The 22,765-nt window shown below is 45.1% G+C and overlaps 2 protein-coding genes across 2 annotated transcripts in view; one reads left to right on the top strand and one right to left on the bottom strand.

Moving 5' to 3' along the window:
• LOC119393907 (RNA-binding protein 42-like) overlaps positions 1-22,765 on the bottom strand; it is a 73,016-nt gene that overhangs the window by 49,730 nt on the left and 521 nt on the right. The window contains exons 2-4 of the mRNA XM_037661098.2: positions 21,356-21,501; positions 12,707-13,399; positions 10,602-10,796 (exon numbers count right to left, since the gene is read on the bottom strand). Coding sequence (XP_037517026.1) covers positions 10,602-10,796; positions 12,707-13,399; positions 21,356-21,501 — 1,034 coding nt within the window. The remainder of the gene's footprint in view (positions 1-10,601; positions 10,797-12,706; positions 13,400-21,355; positions 21,502-22,765) is intronic.
• On the top strand, positions 4,658-7,512 carry LOC119393908 (uncharacterized). Its single transcript, XM_037661099.2, has 2 exons — positions 4,658-4,905; positions 5,494-7,512. Exons 1-2 carry the CDS (start codon positions 4,838-4,840, stop codon positions 6,068-6,070), a joined length of 645 nt encoding a protein of 214 aa, XP_037517027.1. The 5' UTR covers positions 4,658-4,837; the 3' UTR covers positions 6,071-7,512.

The raw sequence follows: 22,765 nt of genomic DNA, 5'->3' as shown, positions 1-22,765 counted from the left end.
GGAGCAGCTTTTCTGCGCGTCCCATGTTGAAGAAAGGTCACGTGATAAAATGAACGAAAAAAAAAGTTCGTCCTTTTACCCCTTAGTCACAGTAACTTCACAAGGTCAGCTGTTAGACATATCGAGACGCTCGTATACCATATGTGACCGGAGACGACGTGTAAAGGAACACGCACTGCGCGCCACGTGACAGTGGCGCTTCAACTCCTACTTCACCGCAGAATTCCGCTTATGTTTCACCACATCACACTACAGTAATGCGGCAAAGTAGTCGCAAGAAACCCGGTTATTATGCAAGGCATACTAAACTTCTGCCTCAAATTTCTGGGGTGATTTAAATCATGCCCGTGTCCGTATGCAATTGGGAGGATTCCTCAGAACTGAGGAGACAGGAAATCAGAAGAGTTGGTAGACGCGCTATATGCCTGTAAATACCAGTGGACATTTTGCACCAGTTCAAGTCACAGGTAAGTTTAATAAAAATAGAAACAACTAAAACGCATTAAAACCAGTACTGCGACTACAGGTGCTTAGACGGACGCTGCCCTGAAATGTGCAAAATGCGCACCTCAACATATGATATAAAGACGGTCGTGAAAAGCGTTTTTGTTTTTAAGGACGTGAAACTGTGTGCACTTCATGTGATGTAAAAACTGCGCCTCTTCGCATAGCAGAAACAGTAACAAAAAGTACTGTGCAACAAGCAGGAACAATGTCACGGGTTAAAAAAACTCTAGAACTGCAGGGTTTGCTAAGAAAGCCACTGAAGTTCGCATATACAGTTCTGGATAGACACGAACGCTCAGTGACAAAAGGCAAGGGCCAGTCCCACCTCACATCATATGCCGAGTCCCGACACACTGTATATGCATGTACAGGGAATTCCAAACACGCATACGAGGCCGCCATTCCGTATGCGATGAGCAGGCGCACGAATGAAAAATTTACAAACATGAGAAATATATCTCCGAAGCGTCCACGAAAGTAAAAAGAAAGAAACAGTTTTACTCGGAAAACAGCTTATTCGCGCACTATCGACCGGTTCGGAAATTGACGCACGATACAGGGATGCGGGAAATGGACGCGATGCAAAAATACATGTAAAACTGTCCACGTCGTTCAGTTCTGGCGATGAGTGACTGAATCCGATAACGAGAGACACACAAACACAAACAAAAGAGCTATGACGCGTTTCTGTACGTACGACCTCGTCTCCAGTCGCGCTGCACTTGTAAGTACATGAGCGAACTCTCCAAAACCGAAACTTATAAAATATAAAAGCCTAGTCGCTGTATACACAACGGTGAGTGAAACATACGGGCTGGAGTTCCAAAAAAAACGAACGAGCTTTACTAGGGCATACATGTGTCCAGGAGCGCCTGCCGTTTGACGTCTTGCGAATGCCGCTTATAAACAGCCCCGCAGCCGCAGGCCGCTTATATCGTGGATGATCGCGCGTCGGCGTTCGGCATCTGCATGCGATGCCACGATTCAGGGCGTACCATCACACGTGATTGAACAAAGAACACGACACGAACAGGTGCAACGTTTCACGATGAAATTCAGCGAGAGGTATACACGATGTCTGACGAGATTTAGCATAAAACGTGCCAACATACTACGTACGCAAAGCGAATGCGCCTGAATATCTGAGCAGTGTGCGCACGCAGAAGTAGCAGCCCCGGCATGCCTTGTGGCGACGCGAGACACTGTGATCAATAAGTTAACGCCGCAAAAACGCATTAGGAAGAGATTGCGAAGACTGTGGCGCTATCGCAACCTTTAGGCCAGCATAGATGTAAATGGGACACATATTTGCATACGTCATTGCATTTTTTAACCTAACACAGTGCCACATCGGCTTTCCATTTGCAGTTCCTCTGCTGGTGCCGCTAGTAGCAGTAGCAGAATCGTGAAAGAAAGTGCCGTATTCGAGTAGTAACTTGAATATATATATAGCGCCATCCGTACGGCTACGCCCTGTCGTGCGTGGACCCGTTGAAGAATAACTTAGAAAGCGTTATGTGTAGAAATCAATGTAACCTGTTCCGGCAAGGCGAACTTCCCTCAAGCAAGTTCCGTTTATACTACAGAAAAGCTGCCTGATGTGTAGGTATCACTGGGATACAATACTGAACCTCAAAACTTGTTTAGAGATCATGATACATGTGTTACCGCTCTCGTAACATGCACAAATGTTCGCGAACGCACACTGTTCGAAGATTCCTTTCTTGCTGCAATTTTTATTGACCTTAGACTTTTAGGCACGAGTCATCTAGCTTCTGTCATGAACAGTTTGGCAGCTTTTATGGCGTTTTTTTTTGTTTGTTTTGTTTCTTTATGATGGCTCCGCTCGATGCGCATTGCAAACACGCAGAGAAGTATAACAAATGCATTACATGTTATGACTGTAGCACGAGAGCTGGCAAAATTTCTGAAAGTGAGAAGGGCACTGATCTGAATAAGTTGACAGTATCCCATAACTGTAGACGTCATGCGCACGAGTAGTATGTTAAAAAGCAGAGACTATAAACCAACCTGCCTAATGTGTACAGAAAGGTGATCTGAAGCGATGGCTTGCAGAATATATGAGTGCTGCCTCTAAGACGTCTAATACGTGAACACCACATCCGTTTCCTTACGATGAAAATTGGCTGCGAACATTGAGCACATGAGACGGATCATGGCTTGACAACCATTGGTAGTGCCTACTTGGCCCCTAACATGCCTAAAATGATGCCTTAGAAGTGACCATTTTCACACACTTGATGATGCCTATAAAAATACTGTCCCTGCTCATCGATATTTTTTCTTCTTTCCATTGGCATTCCAGAGATAGTGAGGAGAAGGCTCCAGTGGAAACAACAACAAACAGCATCTACCACGCCAGCCACACGACCGTAACACAATCTTTCCAGAGGTCAACTACCGTAGTTTCCCCGCGGACGTGCTCAGGAGGAGTGAAGTTTGGCTGTGCGCGCCGATACAAGTGCAATCTATACAGAAGTCACGTGAGTACATACAGCCTTAGAGGGGCCCTGCAACGATTTTCGAAGTAATTGTTCTAATGGCTTCCTTAAAAGAGCTTGTTGCCTCACGAATCGACTGCCGCAAAAATTTTGAGAATCCGTCAAGTACGAGCGGAGTTCCAGGGATTTGCCGCACGCGTTAAGCGCGCTCTCTCTCTTTTCATACCAGCGAGCGCACTGAAAGCTATGCAGGGATGAGGATGACGAGGGGGTAAGAAGATGCGTCCCTTCGTTAGCGCGCGTCGTGACCTTGAGCACTTTTCTTTTTCTTTTTTTTTTCTTAGAACGCGCGGCTTATTTTCAGTGTGATCGCGAGCGCGCACGCACTGGTACGTGGCGGCATCCCGCGGCGGCCACGGTAACTATGCAGCTCACCGTGCTGAAATCAGCCAACGGCCGTGGACTTGGGTATATGACGCAGTGATTTGGGTAAATGGCATCATTTGTAGAGAGAAGAGTGGAGCGATTTCTAGCGGACTTTGAGGATTCATTGTAAATACCAGGCGGTGTGCTGGGCTATAACGTTTGGCTCGCGTGTTCTCAGGATCCTCGACTACTACCGATCGGCAGCGTTTTCGGGCCATGCTGAAAAAGTGTTGCAGGGTCCCTTCAGTTCTTTCAACTTCACCATAATCCGCAAATATAGTCAATTTAGCCACCGCGCTATTAAATACCGCAGAAAATGTCTGAAAGACATCAGAAACGTTGAATTAGGGCTAGCAATTAGCTCTTTGGCTGCTCTGTCCTGTGCGTCGAGTTCACAGGCGTGCGCAGGGTTCTCCATTAGGAGGGCCGAAGTTTTACCGCAGTCAACCCCACCTCCCCCCTTCCTTCGTTGGACGAGTCCGAAAGAAAAAAGGCTTCGCTATGGATGCCAGGAAGGAAGGAAAACAGTAGAGAGAGAAAAGGCAGGCATGTTAACCAGTTTAGCATAACCGGTATGCTACCCTGCACAGGGCAAAGGGATGAGGGAGATCGAAAGAATAAAAAAATGACGTGCTGCACACAACGGCCTGCCTTTGGTCCCCGGATTTCCGGGGCTAAAAGTGGAAAATAAACCGTTTTTGGGATGCAACACCAGGAGTCCCCGGCCGTCGATTATCGCCAAAAATCCGCGTGGCCATAACTCCGCACATTAAGCAATGACGGCATAGGTCCGACTGAGTCATGATATGGGGCTGAATTGATGTTCTCTTTAGATGACTAGGAGTAGGACTGCCGACAGTGCACTGATTCAGAGAATGAGAGCCACAGCAGATTCCCTTGTCCGGACTGAGGCTAATATACGCAATGTCTTTATGCCCAAACACTTTCTGCGCAAGTGCGCGCTCGTCTTTTTATTCCTCTTCCTCTGCTCTGAGCTGTCGCCGCCAGATTCAAAGCGGAACGCAACATCGTTATGCCGACCAACGCAGAGACCAGGCAACCCATGCCGATGGTTCCAAGGGGCGGTGCGTTCGCTGTCCTGGCCTTCGTGCTGTGCTCCTGCAGCTCTAACCTGCGCGCGACGACGACCGCCGCCAGCCTGGGCGGCGTGCCGGCGGCTGCCATGGCCGTGCCTGTGACTCTGGGCGCCGATGCCGAAGCGCGCCGCACGGAGCAAAATGGAGGCGGTGGCAGCGGCGGTGGGGCGTCCAGTGCTGCCAGCAAGCGCTACGAGTCGCACACGCCCGTGCTTCTGTCGGCGTTGCATTCGCCCGACAGCGCCCACCAGCGCATGATGCTCGTAGACCTGTCCGCACTGCACCACCACCAGGAAGCCCGTGCTGGGCTTCCAGCCGGACGACTATTACAGTAGCTCTTCGTCGATGGCGTCAGCCGACTACGGCGACACCTGGGAGGACAACAGCCTCGGCGCCGACGACAGGCTATACAGGTCTGTCCTAGTGCTAAGCGTGTGACGGGACTCGCTCCACTAGATCTCTTCACGTTGTAATTGGCGCCTTGTTTCAAACGCGGTGCAAATGACGTGGCGCGAAACATGTGGCCACCACGAGCTGCGCTGGGGACGTGACACCAGAGTAGAAGACAGCTCGAACGCAGTGCCTTGTCGCAGTGCCCACTCTGGTGTCTCGTCCCCAGCGCAGTTAAATAATGTCTTACCAACTAGCCCCCCACACACGCTCCTCGACTTTTGAATAAGTATTGTCTGCGCAGACAAGAGGAAATGTCTGCGCTTCCCCAAAGACCTGCCATAAGCTTTCAGCATTCTCCCCATGCAATGACTGTGGTAGATTCTACTGACAGTTAATGACAGTCATATGTCCCCCAACGTAAGCCGTTACATGTACTAAAGTTTACAGCCAACAGAGCCTGCATCCATGTCCGTAGTTGGATAATAAGCTTTGTCCTGCAAGGACATCCACACGTATTCTATTCCTGAAGTTTAGGCATGCCTTCAACCATTAAAGGAAAACCCGACACCACAACAAACAGGTGCCAACAACACTCATTCTGTTTGCAGGCGGCACCAGCCCTACGAGGAGATGCACAATGACATCGGCGACAGCGACCAGCTGCTGATGCCGTTCCTGCCAGAGAACACTGTGGGCCTGCACTACACAGGCTTCCCCTTCATCGAGGATGCCCTCCACTTGCAGCGCCAGAGCAGCCGCGAGGACGCCTTCAGTGACTACCTGCGCGCGCTGGTTGCCAGCCGAGAGCGGAAGCGCAGCGTCTTCCTCTCCCAGAGCTGGCAGCCTGGAGGTCACCCAGCGTCTCCCGTGCTCCGAAGGCAGCATCAAACGCCGCGGCAGCAGCCTCGGCGAGTGTCTCAAGAGCCTGCGCCATCATCTCCCGAAGTTGCAAGCGGCAGTGGCCCGACCGACCGCAAGAGCAACGAACGGGTGCGGCCCGTCAATTACCGCCACCACCCACCGGTGCCATTCATCTTCTCGTCCAAAGGCTGGCATCCCGGAGGCCGCAAGCGTAATTTCTTCTTCTCCAGAGGCTGGGGTCCCGGCGGACGGCCGTTGACGCTGCGCGCCGAATACTTCAAGAAGAAGCCACCCGCCTCGCACGCTGGCTGGCGAAGATGTTAGCGACAACGAGGCATCATCGACAGGGCTAGCCCAGGGGAGAGCTGCCATGGGCGGCGGTCACGGCAATTCGGACTCCTCAGCCACTGTGAAGGTGACCAGCACACGACACGGGCATCGGCCGTGCCGTGCTAACTGCTGGCGCATACCGCACCTGTTCGGACCCTACTGGTAGAAAAGGAAGGAGTATAATTTTGCCACGCGGGCATGCAATCCAGCCTGTTCGAGAAGATTATGATGTCAATAAAGATGCGAATGGCTCGCGGAAAGCGGGGTCGAGATAAAACGACCCCCGAGATTCAGGTTTCCAAATCGATCATTTTACGTGAGCTGGCTGTGAAATATTAAAGCCCTGATTATCGCCATTGACAATGAAACAGGCAGAGCAGCGGTGCAGAACGATGAACTGAGTGGTCTGGAACATTAATTGCGTACATCACTAACACACACAAATGGAAATAAATTGATAAGAATCAAGAAATGAGCCTTCAGCATCCTTAGAAAATGGGTTTCCCTGGTTGAAATTTAGGTAGAGTAGATGGATAATCAAGAAACAATGAGCACAGCCTTATTTAAAACACTCAAGAACATCCATCCAGTATATATCTTCATATTGAAACTGATCAGCCATGTTCACCTTATTTAGTCTTGACAAAAGTGTTACAAGTTACGCAGTGGAATTTGATGCAGACATGTAGACTATTTTTTTTAATGGTAGTGTGCAACCACCATTTGGGGAGCTGGAAACAACCCTATTATTTCCAGCATTATACCTTAAATTAGCCATAATTTGTAACATCAAGCATCTGAAGGCTTTGCCAGATTGTATCGTACATATGAACTTTCAAAGCTTTACAGTCTAGAGAGACAACCACTAAACAACAATAATAGTTATCTTCACTTTCAGAATGATTACTTATAAAGTCTGTACATAAAACATATCATGAGCAAAAGCCCAGTGATGGTTTACCCAGAAGAGTGCACATCCAATAAATATATGCATTCGTTCAGTTGACACTATACTGCAGAGTCCAGGTAGAATTCAATATCCTGTTGACATGAACATACTGACACCTCATGAGTAAGGCCAGCAGCACCCAGTGGAATGAGGACGAACAAACCTCAGGATGTTCAAAACAGTACTTAAGAATGACTCCTGCCCCTATAGCGTCTCGTGATATAGTATTAATGAATGCACAGAGCTCACAGATGCTCATCATTATGAGGCTACTGAAGTTAGCCAGTCAAAAATAACAGCAAGAATGCTTGTTCAAGCACAAGTGTTTAAAAGCCTTAGATATCTATACATGTTTTCCTCATTCTTTTTGTCCATCTCCCTACTGCCTTGGACCCTCAATCAGAATATCCCTGTGTTGATAAGCACAGACTGTGCACTCCACGTTGTACGTGTTACATAAACCTGTAATAAAGTATGATTCACTGTTTTAAAGCAGCAAACCGTGCAATTGTTTTGGGTGACCACACATGCCACCACTGATGCGACTTGTTTTGTGTGCACGACATGATGCCTGTGCCAGGTGAGTCATGAAACAATTTCAGACAATATGTGCAAACAGGCACACAAACGACTAAAGGAGCATAACCTTCTCATGGGAAAATCTTGTGTCGGCTAAAGAAGGATAAATCTGGTTGACGAGGGTGGCTATGCGCGCTTGTTGGTTCACACTCAACCCCGAAGAGGATAAATCATTTGGCAAAAGCGACACTAATGACAATATCAATTGCCATGACACTGAATGACATGCCAAACACTTAATTTCAACTTATGAGGTATCATCGTCTTTTCTGAAGCAACCAGCACCCACCATGATTACTGTAAAACCTACTGTATACATTAGACACCTTTATTTCTTTCTTCTTTTAATAAAGCCTCTGCAAGAAAAGTGTGACGAAAAAAAAAGTATCTCATTGTACAAACCTCCCCTGCCAACTTTAGAAGCGACAAGGAAAGCGTGATGCTAAGCATCAGGCAACACTGGTGCTCGGGACGTCTGCTGAGGAACCATGGTGTAATGTATATTGCCCGCACATACAGTGGAACCCTCAGCCACCATAAGGAAAAAACAAATGAGGGGCAAACAAATGCTTCATTATAAAGCAAATGGATATTTCAGTTTCTCTACTAATCAAACATTTAAAGGGACCGACAACTACCCAGAATATGAAATGAGTTGACTCCACTGATGTAAAGATTGTCCGTTGCACTGACTCAAACCAACCCTGTTTTTTTCGTGAGAGTTGGATTTTATATTTTTATTTCTTACTTGAAAGTCGCGAAAAATGACCTGTGGCGCCTCTGGCGGCAAAAACATGAATGATCCGATGAAGACGGCCACGTGACCGTTGATTGCTGTACGCGGTCGACGATTTTATTGTTAGTATTGAAATATTGTACGTTTCTTTATATTAAAAGGTACTTCTCCATAATAATGTACATATAGGCCTGCGTTAGTAGTATGCATTAAAGTGGCGCTGCCTTCGCGTGACGTAATGATCCCATGCTCGTCAGCGCGTCTTGAGCAACTTTTCAGCGTGCTCATGCAACCGTGCACGCAGTTTCTAGGTCGCTAAGACTTTGAAGCGACATAGTTTTGCTACCTACACTTCGTCTCAGAAATGACGCGCGCTGCTACTCGGTGCGGCCGTGCGTATGCACAGTTACGTTTTCGATTACTTGGCTTGGCTCGTGTATAGAGAGTAACGACGCCGGGACAAGCCATCCATGACACAGGCACAGGCAACCTTGGGCGCAGGCGCACACAACGATGTACAAATACCGGGAAGGTGTATAAAGCCACACATCTAATTGTAACAGCTTGCTATTTTCAAAACTGTTTGGAAAGCTTAAAATAAATGTGGTTAAGCATAGTTACAGTAACTCCTGCGAAAGCAGAACAATGACAGCTTTCACAAGGGCTAGCGGCATCGCTATCAATTCTCAGTGTTGCTGGAGCAAGCCTCCATGCGTGTTTGGAGCCTTTCAGATCGAAATATACTGCTTTTAAAATAACTACGTGCTTTTCGGATAAACTGCTGCAGCTACAAACGCTACGAAGGGTGAGCTTCCTGTCGCGCCGTAAGAAACTGGGTCGAGAAAAATCAGTTGTCGGTCCCTTTAAGGCAGAAATTCCATGTAATTCTTTTACTTTCTTTAGGACTCTCAAAAATGCCTTTTTAAGAAAAATTCAGATCTTGAGAGTAAATGTCACTGAAGATCTTGAGAGTAAATGTCACTGAATGAAGGAAGTTAGTGTAATTTCCTAAGGAACTGAAGAGATAAAACAATACTGCTTGCACATTGCTGAAAGCAATTCCTACTAAAATGGATGCTACAAATTGTTGGAGTACTTGAAGTGCTTGTAGCCCTGTGCAATAACCCTTTTTTAAAAAAAAGTAAACATGGCTTCCCTAGAAAAAATAATTCCTAGGATTGGGTTGCTAATGTGCAGCAAACAACTCGATGCAGAGAGAGATATGACAGAGAATATCATGGGATCTTACATATTGTATAATGTACTGAGAAACACGTGTAAGGGCCACACCTGTGCAACCCTAAAATATTGAACAAAAATGTCTAATCAAGAAACAGAAATTTTAACCAACATAGTATAGTAACAATTTAGTATAAATTAAAAATTTTGAGTAATTGTTAAGAGCTTTAAGATAACAAAAAGCTCCAATGCCATGGATGAAATGAAAGATGCCTCCAAGTCACAATTTGTGCAGCTTGTGTGAAGAAACTAATCAATTGACTATAAAAAGGAAAGCAATTGCTTTTGCGGTGGCTGGCGATTGGGGAGGATTATGGTTGATTTCATAACTTGTCAGTAAAATAAGGCTAAATGACCCAGTCCTGCATCAAAAAAGCACCTGCTCAAGATTGCGAGCAAATGCACTATAAAAAAGAATTGGGGCACCATCATGAGTCTGTATGACATGGTACTTGTGCAGTTCTCAATTGAAGCACTTGCCGATAACTTGTATTGCCATATTTCCGAAGTGCCGTGTGCATACAGCATATGCACAGGACAAAATATCAGTGAGTCGGTGATGTTAATTTTCTGAACTTAACCAGACATAAATCCTATTTCCCAGGTCCCTTGACGTTCCGTTCGAAGGCGGTCCACTGTCAAGAGATGCAGCTGTTATGCAACTCTGCATTCACGATTATGTAAAAGTTGGTCGATGTTCAGAGGTTTAGAGGATAAAGCAAACCTCTTTACGTCTCCAACAGGTAATAGAGTTACAAAAATGGCAGCTTCATATTGTAGCCCCTACATGAGACAGCTGGTAAACAAACATTCCCGGATGCACTGATGCATTAGATATTCACCACAAAATTACCTGGTCGTGCACAACCATGAAGGCATGCTTTCGAACCACCATCAAAGAGTCACAAAAAGGGTTGCCACTGCTAATGTTTAGCAATTGCTATAGCTGCACAGCTGTGTGCAATTTTTTAAGATCTCCGTCCCTCCCTCTCTTGAGGGAATGCAGTTCACATTTCACTTACCATTTATCTCCCGCATGGCCTTGATGAAGTCCTGTGGGTCCTTGAAGCTTGCGAATCCATAACCTTTGCTCTTGTTGGTACGCTTGTCCCGAACCACTTTAGCCTTCAGGAAGGACGGGAACTTGCCAAAGACCCTAATTAGGACCTCGTCTGTGACGTCATTGCCAAGATCTCCGCAGAATATTCTGAAGTCATCTGCAGACAGTATGCACGATCAGTAAAACATGCACCAAAACACTCCAAAGTAAAACATAACAATACAAAATATCAAGAGGCATGAGGAAATAAAAATGATGGCATCTGTCCTCATAAAAAAGCAATAGCTTTTGGCCTGCTTATTCTTTTTATAGCAGTAAATTAAGTAACAAATGCTTATGATGGCATAGTATAAACACCACACAAAATTAGGCCATTTCGACAGCATAACATAAAGGGTTACTCAAGCACCCTTCATGTTAGGTGAAAAAACACATACAGCAGAAGATAGATGCTGCTGTGAACACCTCAGCCAAATCATGCAGTCATGCACAGCAACGAGAGCTTACAAGGGGAGCACGAAGTTGCCATTTTCTCAAGTGCCTTCTCTTTATACAGAGGCCCGTCCTCGCTCTCTTTGGAGCTGCCGGTGAATGCTGTGCGGCATCATACAGCAGACTGCTGCTTATACAGAGGCCCGTCCTCGCTCTCTTTGGAGCTGCTGGTGAATGCTGTGCGGCATCATACAGCAGACTGCTGCTATTGGCCGATAGCTGACATGAACCAAGAGCGACGTTTGGACCAGATGCTCTTGTCATGGGGCGCCACCATGCGATAGCACTGCATTCTATAGTGTGCTCAAATTACACAGTAGCAACACTACTGTGCACTGGAATCATACAGGAAGAAAGTGATTGCATTTCATGACGCGCACTCAAGGTCATATGTGTGCTGACTTAGCTTTATTTGCCCTTCGTCTCCACCCCCCCTGCTCCTCTCGTGTGGCTTCCGCACGCTCATTGGGACGAAAGAAGGGAGAAAATATGCTTAAAGCATGTGACAAATTCCAGTAACTCTGCTTGTTCTTGACGTATTTTAAAAAATTTTGCAGCGATCAATTCAGGAGGCAACAAACTCCAATACTGCGGTCATCTGATGAAAACTTGCTCACTCCTGTACCATGGCGCCACAGGCTCATTGCATGTTTTCTATAGACTTTTGAAATCTTAACAAGACAGTGTTAAGGAGCCCGTGTCAAAGAAAATCCTGTGTAGGCTCTGACAGATTTGTCGGTTGGTGAAATATCCCAATAAAAGCAATGAATAAAAATTATGGGAATCGAACTCAGGCATTCTACATGGCAGTCAAGTATTCTACGACAGAGCCATGCCTGTACTTAAAACTGCTTAGGAAACAGGCCCTATACAAATATCCTATCGGGCCAATGCCATATGTGGTTAGTGTTGGCTATGCATTTTTATAGCTGTGTGATAAACAGTGACTGCGCACACAACAGTCAAGTGTTGCTCGAATACGCCGAAGATCGCTACTTATGATATGCCTTTTATCGTACTGTAGCGTACACTTCGTTGCAATAAACTGATATATCAGGCAGTTTTAGAACTAAGGCAGTTTAGATATAAGGCAGTTTAGAGTGTGCATAGCTTAAGGTTAGCATTTATTACCACTGTGTATGCGTCGTACGCTATTGTCTTGAGTACCCACGTTAAGTTACAGAAATAGCGTAACAAACCAGCAAACACTATCCTTCCGTACCCTATTCTAAGGCTGCCTATCTGCTCTAACGTGAGTTTCAAAGTTAGGTCGCATCATGAACTAACCTTTCAGTGCCAGTGTAGTCGACATGTCTGGCATGCCCATGATATGCGCACAACTACTCAATTTACACAAAGAGGGCGATTCACCTTGTAACATCTGGCTTAAAGCAAAAATCCGGCATTGGCTGCTACTCGCTCACTGCTTCATATGAAATAGATTCCCACAGTGTGTGGGATCTTTGGGCATTTTCTTTCATCTTCTTTCCACTTTAGTGCATGAGATATTCGCAATATTTCATGCTGGACACTTTGTGAGCACAACTTATGTAAACAGTGCAACGACCAAATCACCTGTGTCCCACTCATTGAGAGAGCTGTCCTCCCAGGTCTGCTGTCCAGCTGTGCGCAGCAGGCGTTTCTCTTTCTTCCGTTTCTTCGAGGAGCCCGCTTCTTCACCGCCGGCGGATTTATCGGCGGCCCTCGACTTCTCCGCTGAGCGATCAGACGATTTCTGTTTCTCCGACTTGTGGGAGGACTGTTTGGACGACTTGGACTTGGTCTCTTTTAGGGTCTCGGCTTTGCTACTGTCCACCGCTGAGCCGACCGGCACGGGAATCGCGTTGACGGGAGCGGCTGCGAAAGCCGGGGCAGACACGACTGGCACAGCGGCTGCGGCATTCTTCTTGAGGGGTGGTGCCGAATACACGGCCGGCGCGGCAACGATGATGTTGGAAACGGCCGTGTGAGGAGGTGGTGGCGGTGGTGCGGCCACTACAGTCACTGCCGCTTGTAGGTGTGCGGTGGGAATCATGACAGGTGGCGGCGGTTCAGGGGGGCCGGGGAGAGGGCGCACTGCTGCCATATTGGCTGGTGCGAGGAATGAAGGTGGCGGGGGAGGTGGGGGCACGAGGGGACCACCGATGAAGGGTGGCGGTGGTGCCATTGGGGGCGGACGTGGCGGTGGCGGTGGGGGACGGAGGTGACGTAGCTGGTGAGGGATGAACTGCATGTGAGGCGGGGGACCCGAGGGAGGCATTGGAGGGCCTGTAAAATCGAGAAGAAAGAGAGGAGGATTTTGTTTTCTGCTGCCACTCTTTAACAGTGTCACTCAATTTTCAATTGTTTAGTAGGCAACACTTTTTGCAGCTGTGCAGTTCCATCTGGTCTTAATTCAGTATCAACTTAATTTATGACTGCAATTGAAGTGAAAGTGTCAGTCCCCCTATTCGCATCCTCTGTGCTGTCTGCTTCCTTCATATGGTCTCCTTCAGTCCCTTTGATGAAAGATTTGTCGCCGAAGTCTCCCAAACTGAGCTCCTCAGATAATGCAGCATGTATAAACAGAGCATACTATGAGTAAAATGATTAAGCATCAGTAATTTTAATGTTACACTGACTTAAGCTACTTTGATCTTGAATATACAGGAGGACACGCTACCAATAAATGAGTGTTCAAGTTCGCAGACACAAACGTTCCTGTCAGATGCACTGCTTGCAATGTCATCTATTACGGCATGCGACTTCAATAAATCAATAAATGAAGAAAGCAGAAAGCAACACCACCGCTGGAAGTTGAAAGCGCAGCAAAAAGCAAACGAATGAAATGGGACGTGAAGCCCTAAAGTAAATGCTCAGAGAAGGAAGGGAAGGAAAAACACTTGCAAATGCCAGTCTAGAACACAGAGTGTCCGTGTTGGCAGTGAAATTTACTTCCTGACAGCATGGCGAGGAGACATCACAATTTCTCCTATCTCATCTAATGAAGAAGCACTTCAAAAAATTATAGCAATAATATGTTGCTTTCGAGGCTCACAGTTTCTACTGCATATACAATACAGTGAAACCTTGGTGATACGATCACAGCTCATACGAATTTCGGGGTGATACAAATATTTCGTTGGTCCCGGCCAAAGCCCATTGGCCTCAATGTAATGGAGTACAGTTGTTGCGAACCAATTTTCACCCAGCGACGCTTGATACGAACGTTCGCTACCACCCAGGTTCGAAGAGCTGCTGTCCGCGCTGTTGCGGAAGACGCGCCAAGCACGTGCGAGCGCGAGAACGCAAGCGTGGGCATGCGCGCCACACCGCGCGCGTACAGGCCGTATATTTATGAGCGCTGGTATGATTGCCGACATCTAAAAACTCAACTGACAATCATTCAGGATTCTTCCTGATGTTGCCGCAGCCCTGATAAACAATAAATGAAAATGTACGCCAGCTTTCTTTTGTCGCATGCTAGTTTTCCATGCTTTCTGGTGATACGAATTTCGGATGATACGAATATTTTTGGTGGTCCCGTGAGATTCGTATCACCGAGGTTTCACTGTATTGTGTATGGGGCTTAATGAGGTTCCTTTTAATGCAAGGAAATGACCAGTCAAAAATGTCATACACTGCAAGTTGCAAGGCATCATATAGGGGGCATTCTACTGTAGAAAACATTCAAACTGCTTCATTATTAGTGGAGATAGGACAAAATGAAAATGTTGAATTACCACATTGCTAAGAAGCAAGCCTCTCTACCAACATAAAGCATTCTCTCACTTTGCTCAAGCATGGTGAATAAATATGAGAGGTATCGTAACTGCGCCGGTGAGCTGTGAAATGGATGCTGCCAGAGCTCCCTACAGCTTCTGCAGCTTGCCAAAAGATGGCACAAGTAATATGGACCCTAAAGAGTTACTGTATAAAGCTTCGAAATACTAACCTAGACATCATGCAAATAAAGAAATAGCATCATAAGTCCGTTCACGGGTTATTTGACAGAAACATGCTTCGCTTCAAGCACCACAATGATTAAAAAATAAGAACATTTATTCCAGTAGTATTGCAACAAGGCAAGGAAGCCTTTGCAAGAGGCTATCACTGTTTCTCATTCGAAAATAATACCATTAGTCACTCTACTATGGCCATAAAAAACAGCGCAAGCACTAATTACAGAAAGAACACTTTTTTCAGTCAATGGATTATGTTTATGCAACACATTTCAAGCTAAATTGTATTCTCTACTATGGACAGCACAGTACACTGATACACTCTCACGAGCATGCATGTCGGGCAATTTTGCCAAAACATTTCACACAGACAAATTTCCACAGGTGCCCAAAAGCTGCGTACCTCTCCGAAATCATGAAAAGCGGTGAGTGACTCATGCCAAGCATGTTTTTTGGTCACTGAACAAATGCACTGCATCTTTTCCAGTTGGCTGAGAAAAACAGAGGCAACCAAACGTGTTTTAAAGGGACACTAAAGAGAAAAATGAGCTTTCTTGTATTAGCAACGTCCTCTTTTATGATACCAAAAACACCACGCTTGCTGCGAGAAGATGCTTGGTAAGCGAGAAAACGCATAAAAAGAAACTGCGAGTGGCGACACCACCTTTAAGTTCCTGCACCAGTCACCCGTGACGTCACAGATTTTGGCGACATCTACTAAGGACAACGTAGTTTCTGTTCTGTAAAAATGAAGTTACATTGTCTTCTGAGGGAGCCAGATACTTAACATACCAAGAGTCAGGAAATTTCGTTGAGCCAATGTGGCCCCAATACGGAAAAAATTAGAATTCCGTTACGTTACTATCAGAAATTTCAGTGGGAAACTTAAATGCAAAAGAGAGTAATAAGCTGTGCTAGTATGTATTCATAGTAATAAACAGAGCGAAAAACTATAGACAAAAGGCAAGAACACAGTCTTGCATTATTCTTCTCATTTGTGTATAGTTTTTTGCGCTGTTTATTATTATGGATTAAAAATGAAATATTTCAACTGATTTTCTTATCAATTAGTAAACCTATGGTTGTGAGATTAAAGATACCACAGTTTTCAGACTATACTTGATCAGTCTAAACTAATTTATTATTTCAATATAGTGTAACTTTAAGTCACATTGTTGACTGTTGTTTCTAACAGTACGTTGACACCCAAACAGCAGAAACTTATACCTCTGTCACGTGGTGCACTGCTGATCGTGATTAAGCTTGACTGGGACCAAGTTTCGACCAAGTTTCTCAACAGTGATTGGCTCCCTTTTGCAGTTTGCATTAAGGAGCCATTCATGATAAAGAAATTCGATACAGACCAGGCCTCATTGCGATCAAAAGTAACCGTGTAACATCGGTATTAGAGGCCGAGATACATGCAAGGTTGCATGCAAGGTAAGAAACAAGGTTGCTCTGGCTTTACTGACTGTAGATCATCTTCTGCTGCTCAGGATTTCTGTGCGAGATTTCTATCCTTACCTCAGCATCATAAGTCATATTAATTGCATTGAATTGAGCAATATGAAAAGCACTGTTGTTTTGGAATTGAAGCTAGCGAAAAAGCTTTTCATTGGAAGGTGGAAGCCCTGTGCATCGGTCGGCAAACTCACTCATGAGTTGACTCACACAGACTCACTCAGACTCAGATCGGCCCGTGAGCCCAGGTGAGTAATGTTTCGGTGAGCTTGTGTCCGAGTGAGTCCTGTTGAGGAAATTTTTAGTGAGTCTCAGTCTGAGTGAGTCTGGTTGAGGAAAATATTGGTGAATCTGGGTTCGAGCGAGCCTTAAGCGCAAAATATATTTCTTGAGTCGAGTCTGAGTGAGCTCCACTTTTTATTGCCGACCTATGGTCCTATCTACTCATCTTCAGCGTTACTGTCAACATTACATCAGCTTACATTTACATTCGTCTATTCACACATACCTCAACGCACTTATGTTCATTTGCCACCTCAATATTTATTGGTCAAAGACGTGAATTGGGAGGGGTGCCATGACCTGCCCTTGCATTCTTTCACGGAAAATTCTTGATAAAAATATTTCGTGCGAGTCGGGTATTTCATAAAAATATCCTTATTGGATTACTGATATTTGAAGGTAAGCACCAATTATATGAAATATTGGCATTGAAGAGCATTGACACCATGATCGCAAAAAGGTAATTTTACGCTCATGGACTCGCGAGTCAACTTGCTCAGGCTCACGTCAAGCCGTCAGTCCGAGTGAGTCCGGTTGAGAAAAACTATAGTGAGTCTGAGTCCGAGTGAGTCCAGTTGAGGAAAATTTTGGTGAGTCTGAGTCCGAGTGAGCCCTCAGAGCAGAATATATTTGTTGAGTGAGTTTGAGTGAGCACCAACTTTTTTGCCGACCTGTGGTCCTGTGCATTATTTTATCATTAAGACTATTGTACAGATTAATGAAAAATACACGCAATCGCGGTGTTGATTGTACACAATCACTGACATGTACTGATGATGAAATTAATTTAATATTCTGCTTGGTTAACAGTATTGATAAAATGTCTTTATTCTAGCATCTTGTGGATGTCTCTGGTGTCCATGTGTTGGGTTTTTCTGTATAGATGGCAGATGGATTGATTTTAGCATATACGCTTTCCAATATAATCAAGGGATTTCAAAAACACACACTAACGTCACTGTGTAGGTCAGGCCACTCACTCAAAACAATATAATTGGAAAAAAGATTGTACAAGTTTCGTACAACATCAAGTCTAGGTTTTCTAGATTGCTATATGTTTGAATCCACGGAAAAGACATGACAGATCTAGGTACTGCCACAGCGACTTTATACTAATACTGTTCCTTTGAAGCAGCAATTCTGTTATGACCGCTTCAGTGAATGCAAAAACAGTGAAAGGGCAACGAACTTGGCTGCTACAATCGCTGAAAATGAGCACCGCCATACAAACAATTTTACAAGGTGCATTCTGTTTATCGTATTGTAGTCCCACAAACTTGAGTTACAAGAGTGACGTCAGTACCGTATGCATACATGCTACGATATCTACGTGTAATAACTAGGGGTGTGCGAATATTCGAAATTTCGAATATTTTTCGAATAGTGTTTGCTATTCGATTCGATTCGCACTGAAATTTTACTATTCGAACTTCCCAAAGACAAATGCAGTCAACGTCCGATTGAAAGTGACCGCTTCAGATTTTTAATATGCTTCACCTCATTACACCCTCGTACTGCGGCAAAGCTGCCTTTCAAGCTCCGTTACGGTCGAACTTAGCCAAGAGACAAAGTCCGATTGGAAGTGGTCCCTAGATTTTCAATATGCTTCACCTCATCACACCCCCGTACTGCGGCAAAGCTGCCTTTCAAGCTCCGTTACAGTCGAACTTAGGCAAGAGACAGTCGACGTCCGTTTGCAAGTGGTCCCTAGATTTTCAATATGCTTCACCTCGTTACACCCCCGTATTGCGGCAAAGCTGCCTTTCAAGCTCCGCTACGGTCGCAAATGTATTAACTCAAGAAAACGCTGGTTCCAATATGGAGATGAAAGATGTGGCAGAGTTGGGGGCTCAATTAATGCTGTTTTGGACCTGAAATTTGGGCAGGAAGTCCGAAAAATCGGACGCCGAAGCTTTTTAGCATCCAAAATTTCAGATGTTCTTATATATCGACGTCCACGAGGCAGATTTGGAACTCTGGACTTGAAGGGGAGAAACCCTTGTCCGCCACATCAGTTGGCCTTCCACAGCAGTTGAAAGAGGAGGAGAGGCTGAGTAAATGGCATCTCTGCCTATCACGTGTAAAGTGTTGTCGGCAACACTTTGGTTGCACCAAATCATGTACATAAATACAATTCGGCCTCTACATTGCCTCACTATTGATTAAAAAGACAACTATGAAATATGACCCCACCAGCGCTTCATCAACCTAGCGAAAAGAAACGCTTTAATGTTGCTATCTCACAAGAACATACTTAGGGATTCTCTGCAACCTTTCCTGTAATTTCACTTCGAATTATTCGAAAAATGTTTGAGAAATATTCGAAAATTATTCGAAATTATTCGATTCGCACTCAATCTTTATTATTCGAATTCGCTTCGCACCCAAAATTTTGCTATTTGCACAGCTCTAGTAATAACTTAGAGTGAACTGCACGAAGACAGGACAGATATGCAGTATAGTGCGTGAACGATAAAAATACTCGCCCAGGTATTTGACTACATTAAGTACATAGTGAGTTTAGCGTTGTTTTGTGGTTATAGTTATTAGCCTGTAATCTAATGCACTCCAAAGTGCCGAACGTAGCAGTCAATTGGCTGCATAAAGAAATTTTATGCTGCCCATTAATGCATACAAATCAGTCATGTTCATGTCTTGCTCAGTACAAGTAGTCTGCAAGAATCTTTGAAAAAGAAAATGTGTGAACATATGTTTCGGAACATGTTTTAAAAGTTATTTTGCTTGCACGAGCTCTTGTAAAGTATATATTAGTTAGCTCTCATAAAGTCTATATCCAAGCCAGAGGAATGCACTTCGAACCGCCCCTGCTCTCAAGTGTTATTTGTCGCAGAAGCGTGCACCACTACCGAATCTTCTCCCCCTTTTCATGCCATGTTCCCACACCTCTCGTATTTTTACACCGTTATCTCAACTAGCACCTGCACACAACATGCCTTCCCCATTCTCATCTAATAGAGCTGAGTAGCCACACCATGTTTACATCGTAAGCAATGGCTTTGCTGTGTTTTTAATTCTTGTCATCATTTTTCTGGGCACAACCAGTTGCTGTATGGCGTCCTCTGTATTCAGAAGTTTGCTGACATCACATGCCAGTATCAATGATGTTGCAATGTTGCAGGTGGCGCATCTGATCCAGCACTTAAAGGGATAGTGAACAAAAATAGGAAATAATGACGAAAATATCGACATTCTATTTGGAAGACACGACTGTTCCGATAAAAAAAGTTTATTTCACATATTTTTGAACAGTTGGCTATATTTCTAGAAGACTGTGATCGTGCAGCGGCTGCATGCCGGCGCGAGCTGTGACATCAAATGGCCTCGCTGTGGGTGCAGGCTGTGCGTTTTCCTGTCCTGCTACTTGCTTTTCCACCTCTCCTTTACATCTCACTCTCTCCCTTCCACAAAGATGCTAAGACGTGCCCCACTCTTTAGGGGCTTTACCTCACCCAAGAGCACTGTTCGCTGCTGATGCCAATCATAGTGGCTCTAGGAATTGCAGAGGGAGATGGGCAGGTTGAGAGACACTGGTAACAGCTGGCACGCCCATTTCTCGAGACGTTAAATGTCACCTCACAGCGCGGCAGTTTGTGAAAACCACATTAAACTGATTATTTTCCCCTAGTTTCTGCCTGAAATGAAAGTTGTGTTTACCGATTTCAGCGCCCGATCTTTCCATCTGGCTGAAAATCTCAGCGGCAAAAATTTTGTTCAGTATACCTTTAAAGAAAAATGGGAAAGAAATAACAAGACAGAGAAAAGAATGGGTAGGATGCTCATCTTTCTTGATTTCATTTTTTCCATATTTGACTTTATGCACTGGAAATGCCTGATGTTTCAAAATTCCAGTAGCCTAGCTGTCTGCCATAAGGTGCACTTTGTGTAGAAGCAATTGGGTGCGCGACCTTAAATCTCTGCTTTGAGACGAAGGACTTGAGGGTTTTTCTTTGGAACTACAGTTGTTTTCGAGCTGCCGTATGATATCCTGATAACACGACTGCCACCTAAATTGAATTGAATTGAGGTTTATTTGTCCTGATTTCTTAAAGGAGCAGGAGCAGAGGCTAAAGGCTGTACAGCCTGATAAGAGGTCTCTGCTCCTTAATGCCGTTTGGCACACAGGCTGCTGGACATCACAATATCATAATATATAACAAATATGTTTCATGATATTACACAAAACACAACAAAAATTAGCATAGTCTTGTTAGATGTGAAATAAAACATAAGAATAAAAACTTGATCACATAATGCAAATTGATAAATAAGATGCCAGATATCAAACAGAGAAACTTCATTCAGCACACTCGATATCATGGTGTGTTAGAATGGACTTGATACTGGTGTTAGAATGCATGTAATTGGAATCTATAAGATTGTGCAAAGAATTTAACAATGTGGGTATTTGATATTCAATGTGTTGTTTGCCATAATTTGTCCGCAATTACACCAACATGTCAGACTTGTCAATTAAAGCCTGGTGAAGGACCTTTTATTGTGAGGCACTGACAACTCATACCTGCTAATGGAGGAGGTGGAGGCGGAGGGGGTGCTAGCCTTGGTGGCCTCTGGAGGGCAGGTCCTGAAGGAATCCTCGGTGCTGGAGGTGGACCTTCGGCACCAACAGGGTGCCCCGGTTCGGGCATGGATATCTCCTGCTCGAACCTAGAAGCAGCGCAAGGGCAAGCCATGAATTGTTAGCCGTGATTCCGAATGAGCAGAACGTCTTCGTGATCTACTCGCTACAAAGCCTTCGTGGCATGCACTGTTGCCACACAGGGCCCAGAAATATGCTGAATGTCCTCGTGGGTTACAGTGCAGCAATTTAGGGCTAAGTAATGTTTGTACTTGTGTTTTCACCACCTTCAGCTTGTGTGATAGTGTAATTTCGGCTCGAACACTCACATTCGAGCCCACTTTATCTTTAGCGGCCACTTTCATAGCAGCGTGATGGGGTGATCTCGATTAACTGTGCATAGGTCGTGATACAGAATGTTTTGTTGTCGCGTTTCGATCCGTGAGGACTGCACGTGTCGTTGTTTCTTTTATCCAAAAGCTCAATGTTTTCAAAGTTGTAAAGGGCAAAGAGGGTGATAAGCGTGAGTAATATGACTTCATCCTAGCCACGTGTATGATGTCCAGTTGCAGTGTACGACGGAAGCATGGCACGCTCCTTGCGGGCAGGACTTACTAAGTACTTTCGATGCACTGAAGACCCCGGTAAGGCTCAAAATATTTACGCAGCCGTTTCTCCAACCTGCCATGTTTGCAGACGGGGCTCCACATTCAGGTTTTGCTGCCAAGGCAGTAGGTAACTTCTCTGTAGCAGTTTGTATCAGTGGTTATTGAAGCTCTACTCAAAGCAAATATGAAAGTGAATGCTTCATAATTTTTTGTTCTCTCTCAGTATTTCCGATAGCCCAGAGAAAACATGACTGAAGAGTGTGAACTCTCAAGGAAGTAGCCATTCCTACATATAAATATTTAATTGTGCGTATGAATTTGCAGTCAAAGCTTTTTTACCCTGTGAAGTTGCGCTTGAATGCGGGTTCACTGCTAGGAAATGGGAACTACTTTTTACGACTAGAATCAGTTCAAATCCGCAATAAAGCAACGTTGGCAATAGGCGGCCGTATTCCCATAATAATAATTGTTGGGGGATTAACGTCCCAAAGGCACGATACGATTATGAGAGACGCCGTAGTGGAGGGCTACAGAAATTTCGAACACCTAGGATTTTTTAACGTGCACCTAAATCTAAGCACACGGGCTGGGCCTCTAGCATTTTGCCTCCATCGAAATGCGGCCGCCGCGGCCGGGACTCGATCCCGCGGCCTTCGGACCAGCAGTCGAGCACCATAACCACTGGACCACCGAGAAGGGTTTGGTCGTTCTTCCATAGCAATCCTTATAAGACGCGAAGCGATGA

This window comes from Rhipicephalus sanguineus, chromosome 5 (assembly GCF_013339695.2).
Source record: "Rhipicephalus sanguineus isolate Rsan-2018 chromosome 5, BIME_Rsan_1.4, whole genome shotgun sequence".
In the NCBI taxonomy this organism is placed as follows: Eukaryota; Metazoa; Arthropoda; class Arachnida; order Ixodida; family Ixodidae; genus Rhipicephalus; species Rhipicephalus sanguineus.
The sequence above is the reverse complement of the archived record's forward strand: the minus strand, read 5'-3'. Positions and strand labels throughout refer to the sequence as shown.

Bases quoted from the DNA above. Each gene is read 5' to 3' on its own strand.
- LOC119393908 (XM_037661099.2), top strand. From the start codon at position 4,838: ATGGCGTCAGCCGACTACGGCGACACCTGGGAGGACAACAGCCTCGGC. The intron at 4,906-5,493 runs GTCTGTCCTAGT...TTCTGTTTGCAG, and splicing joins GCCGACGACAGGCTATACAG to GCGGCACCAGCCCTACGAGG.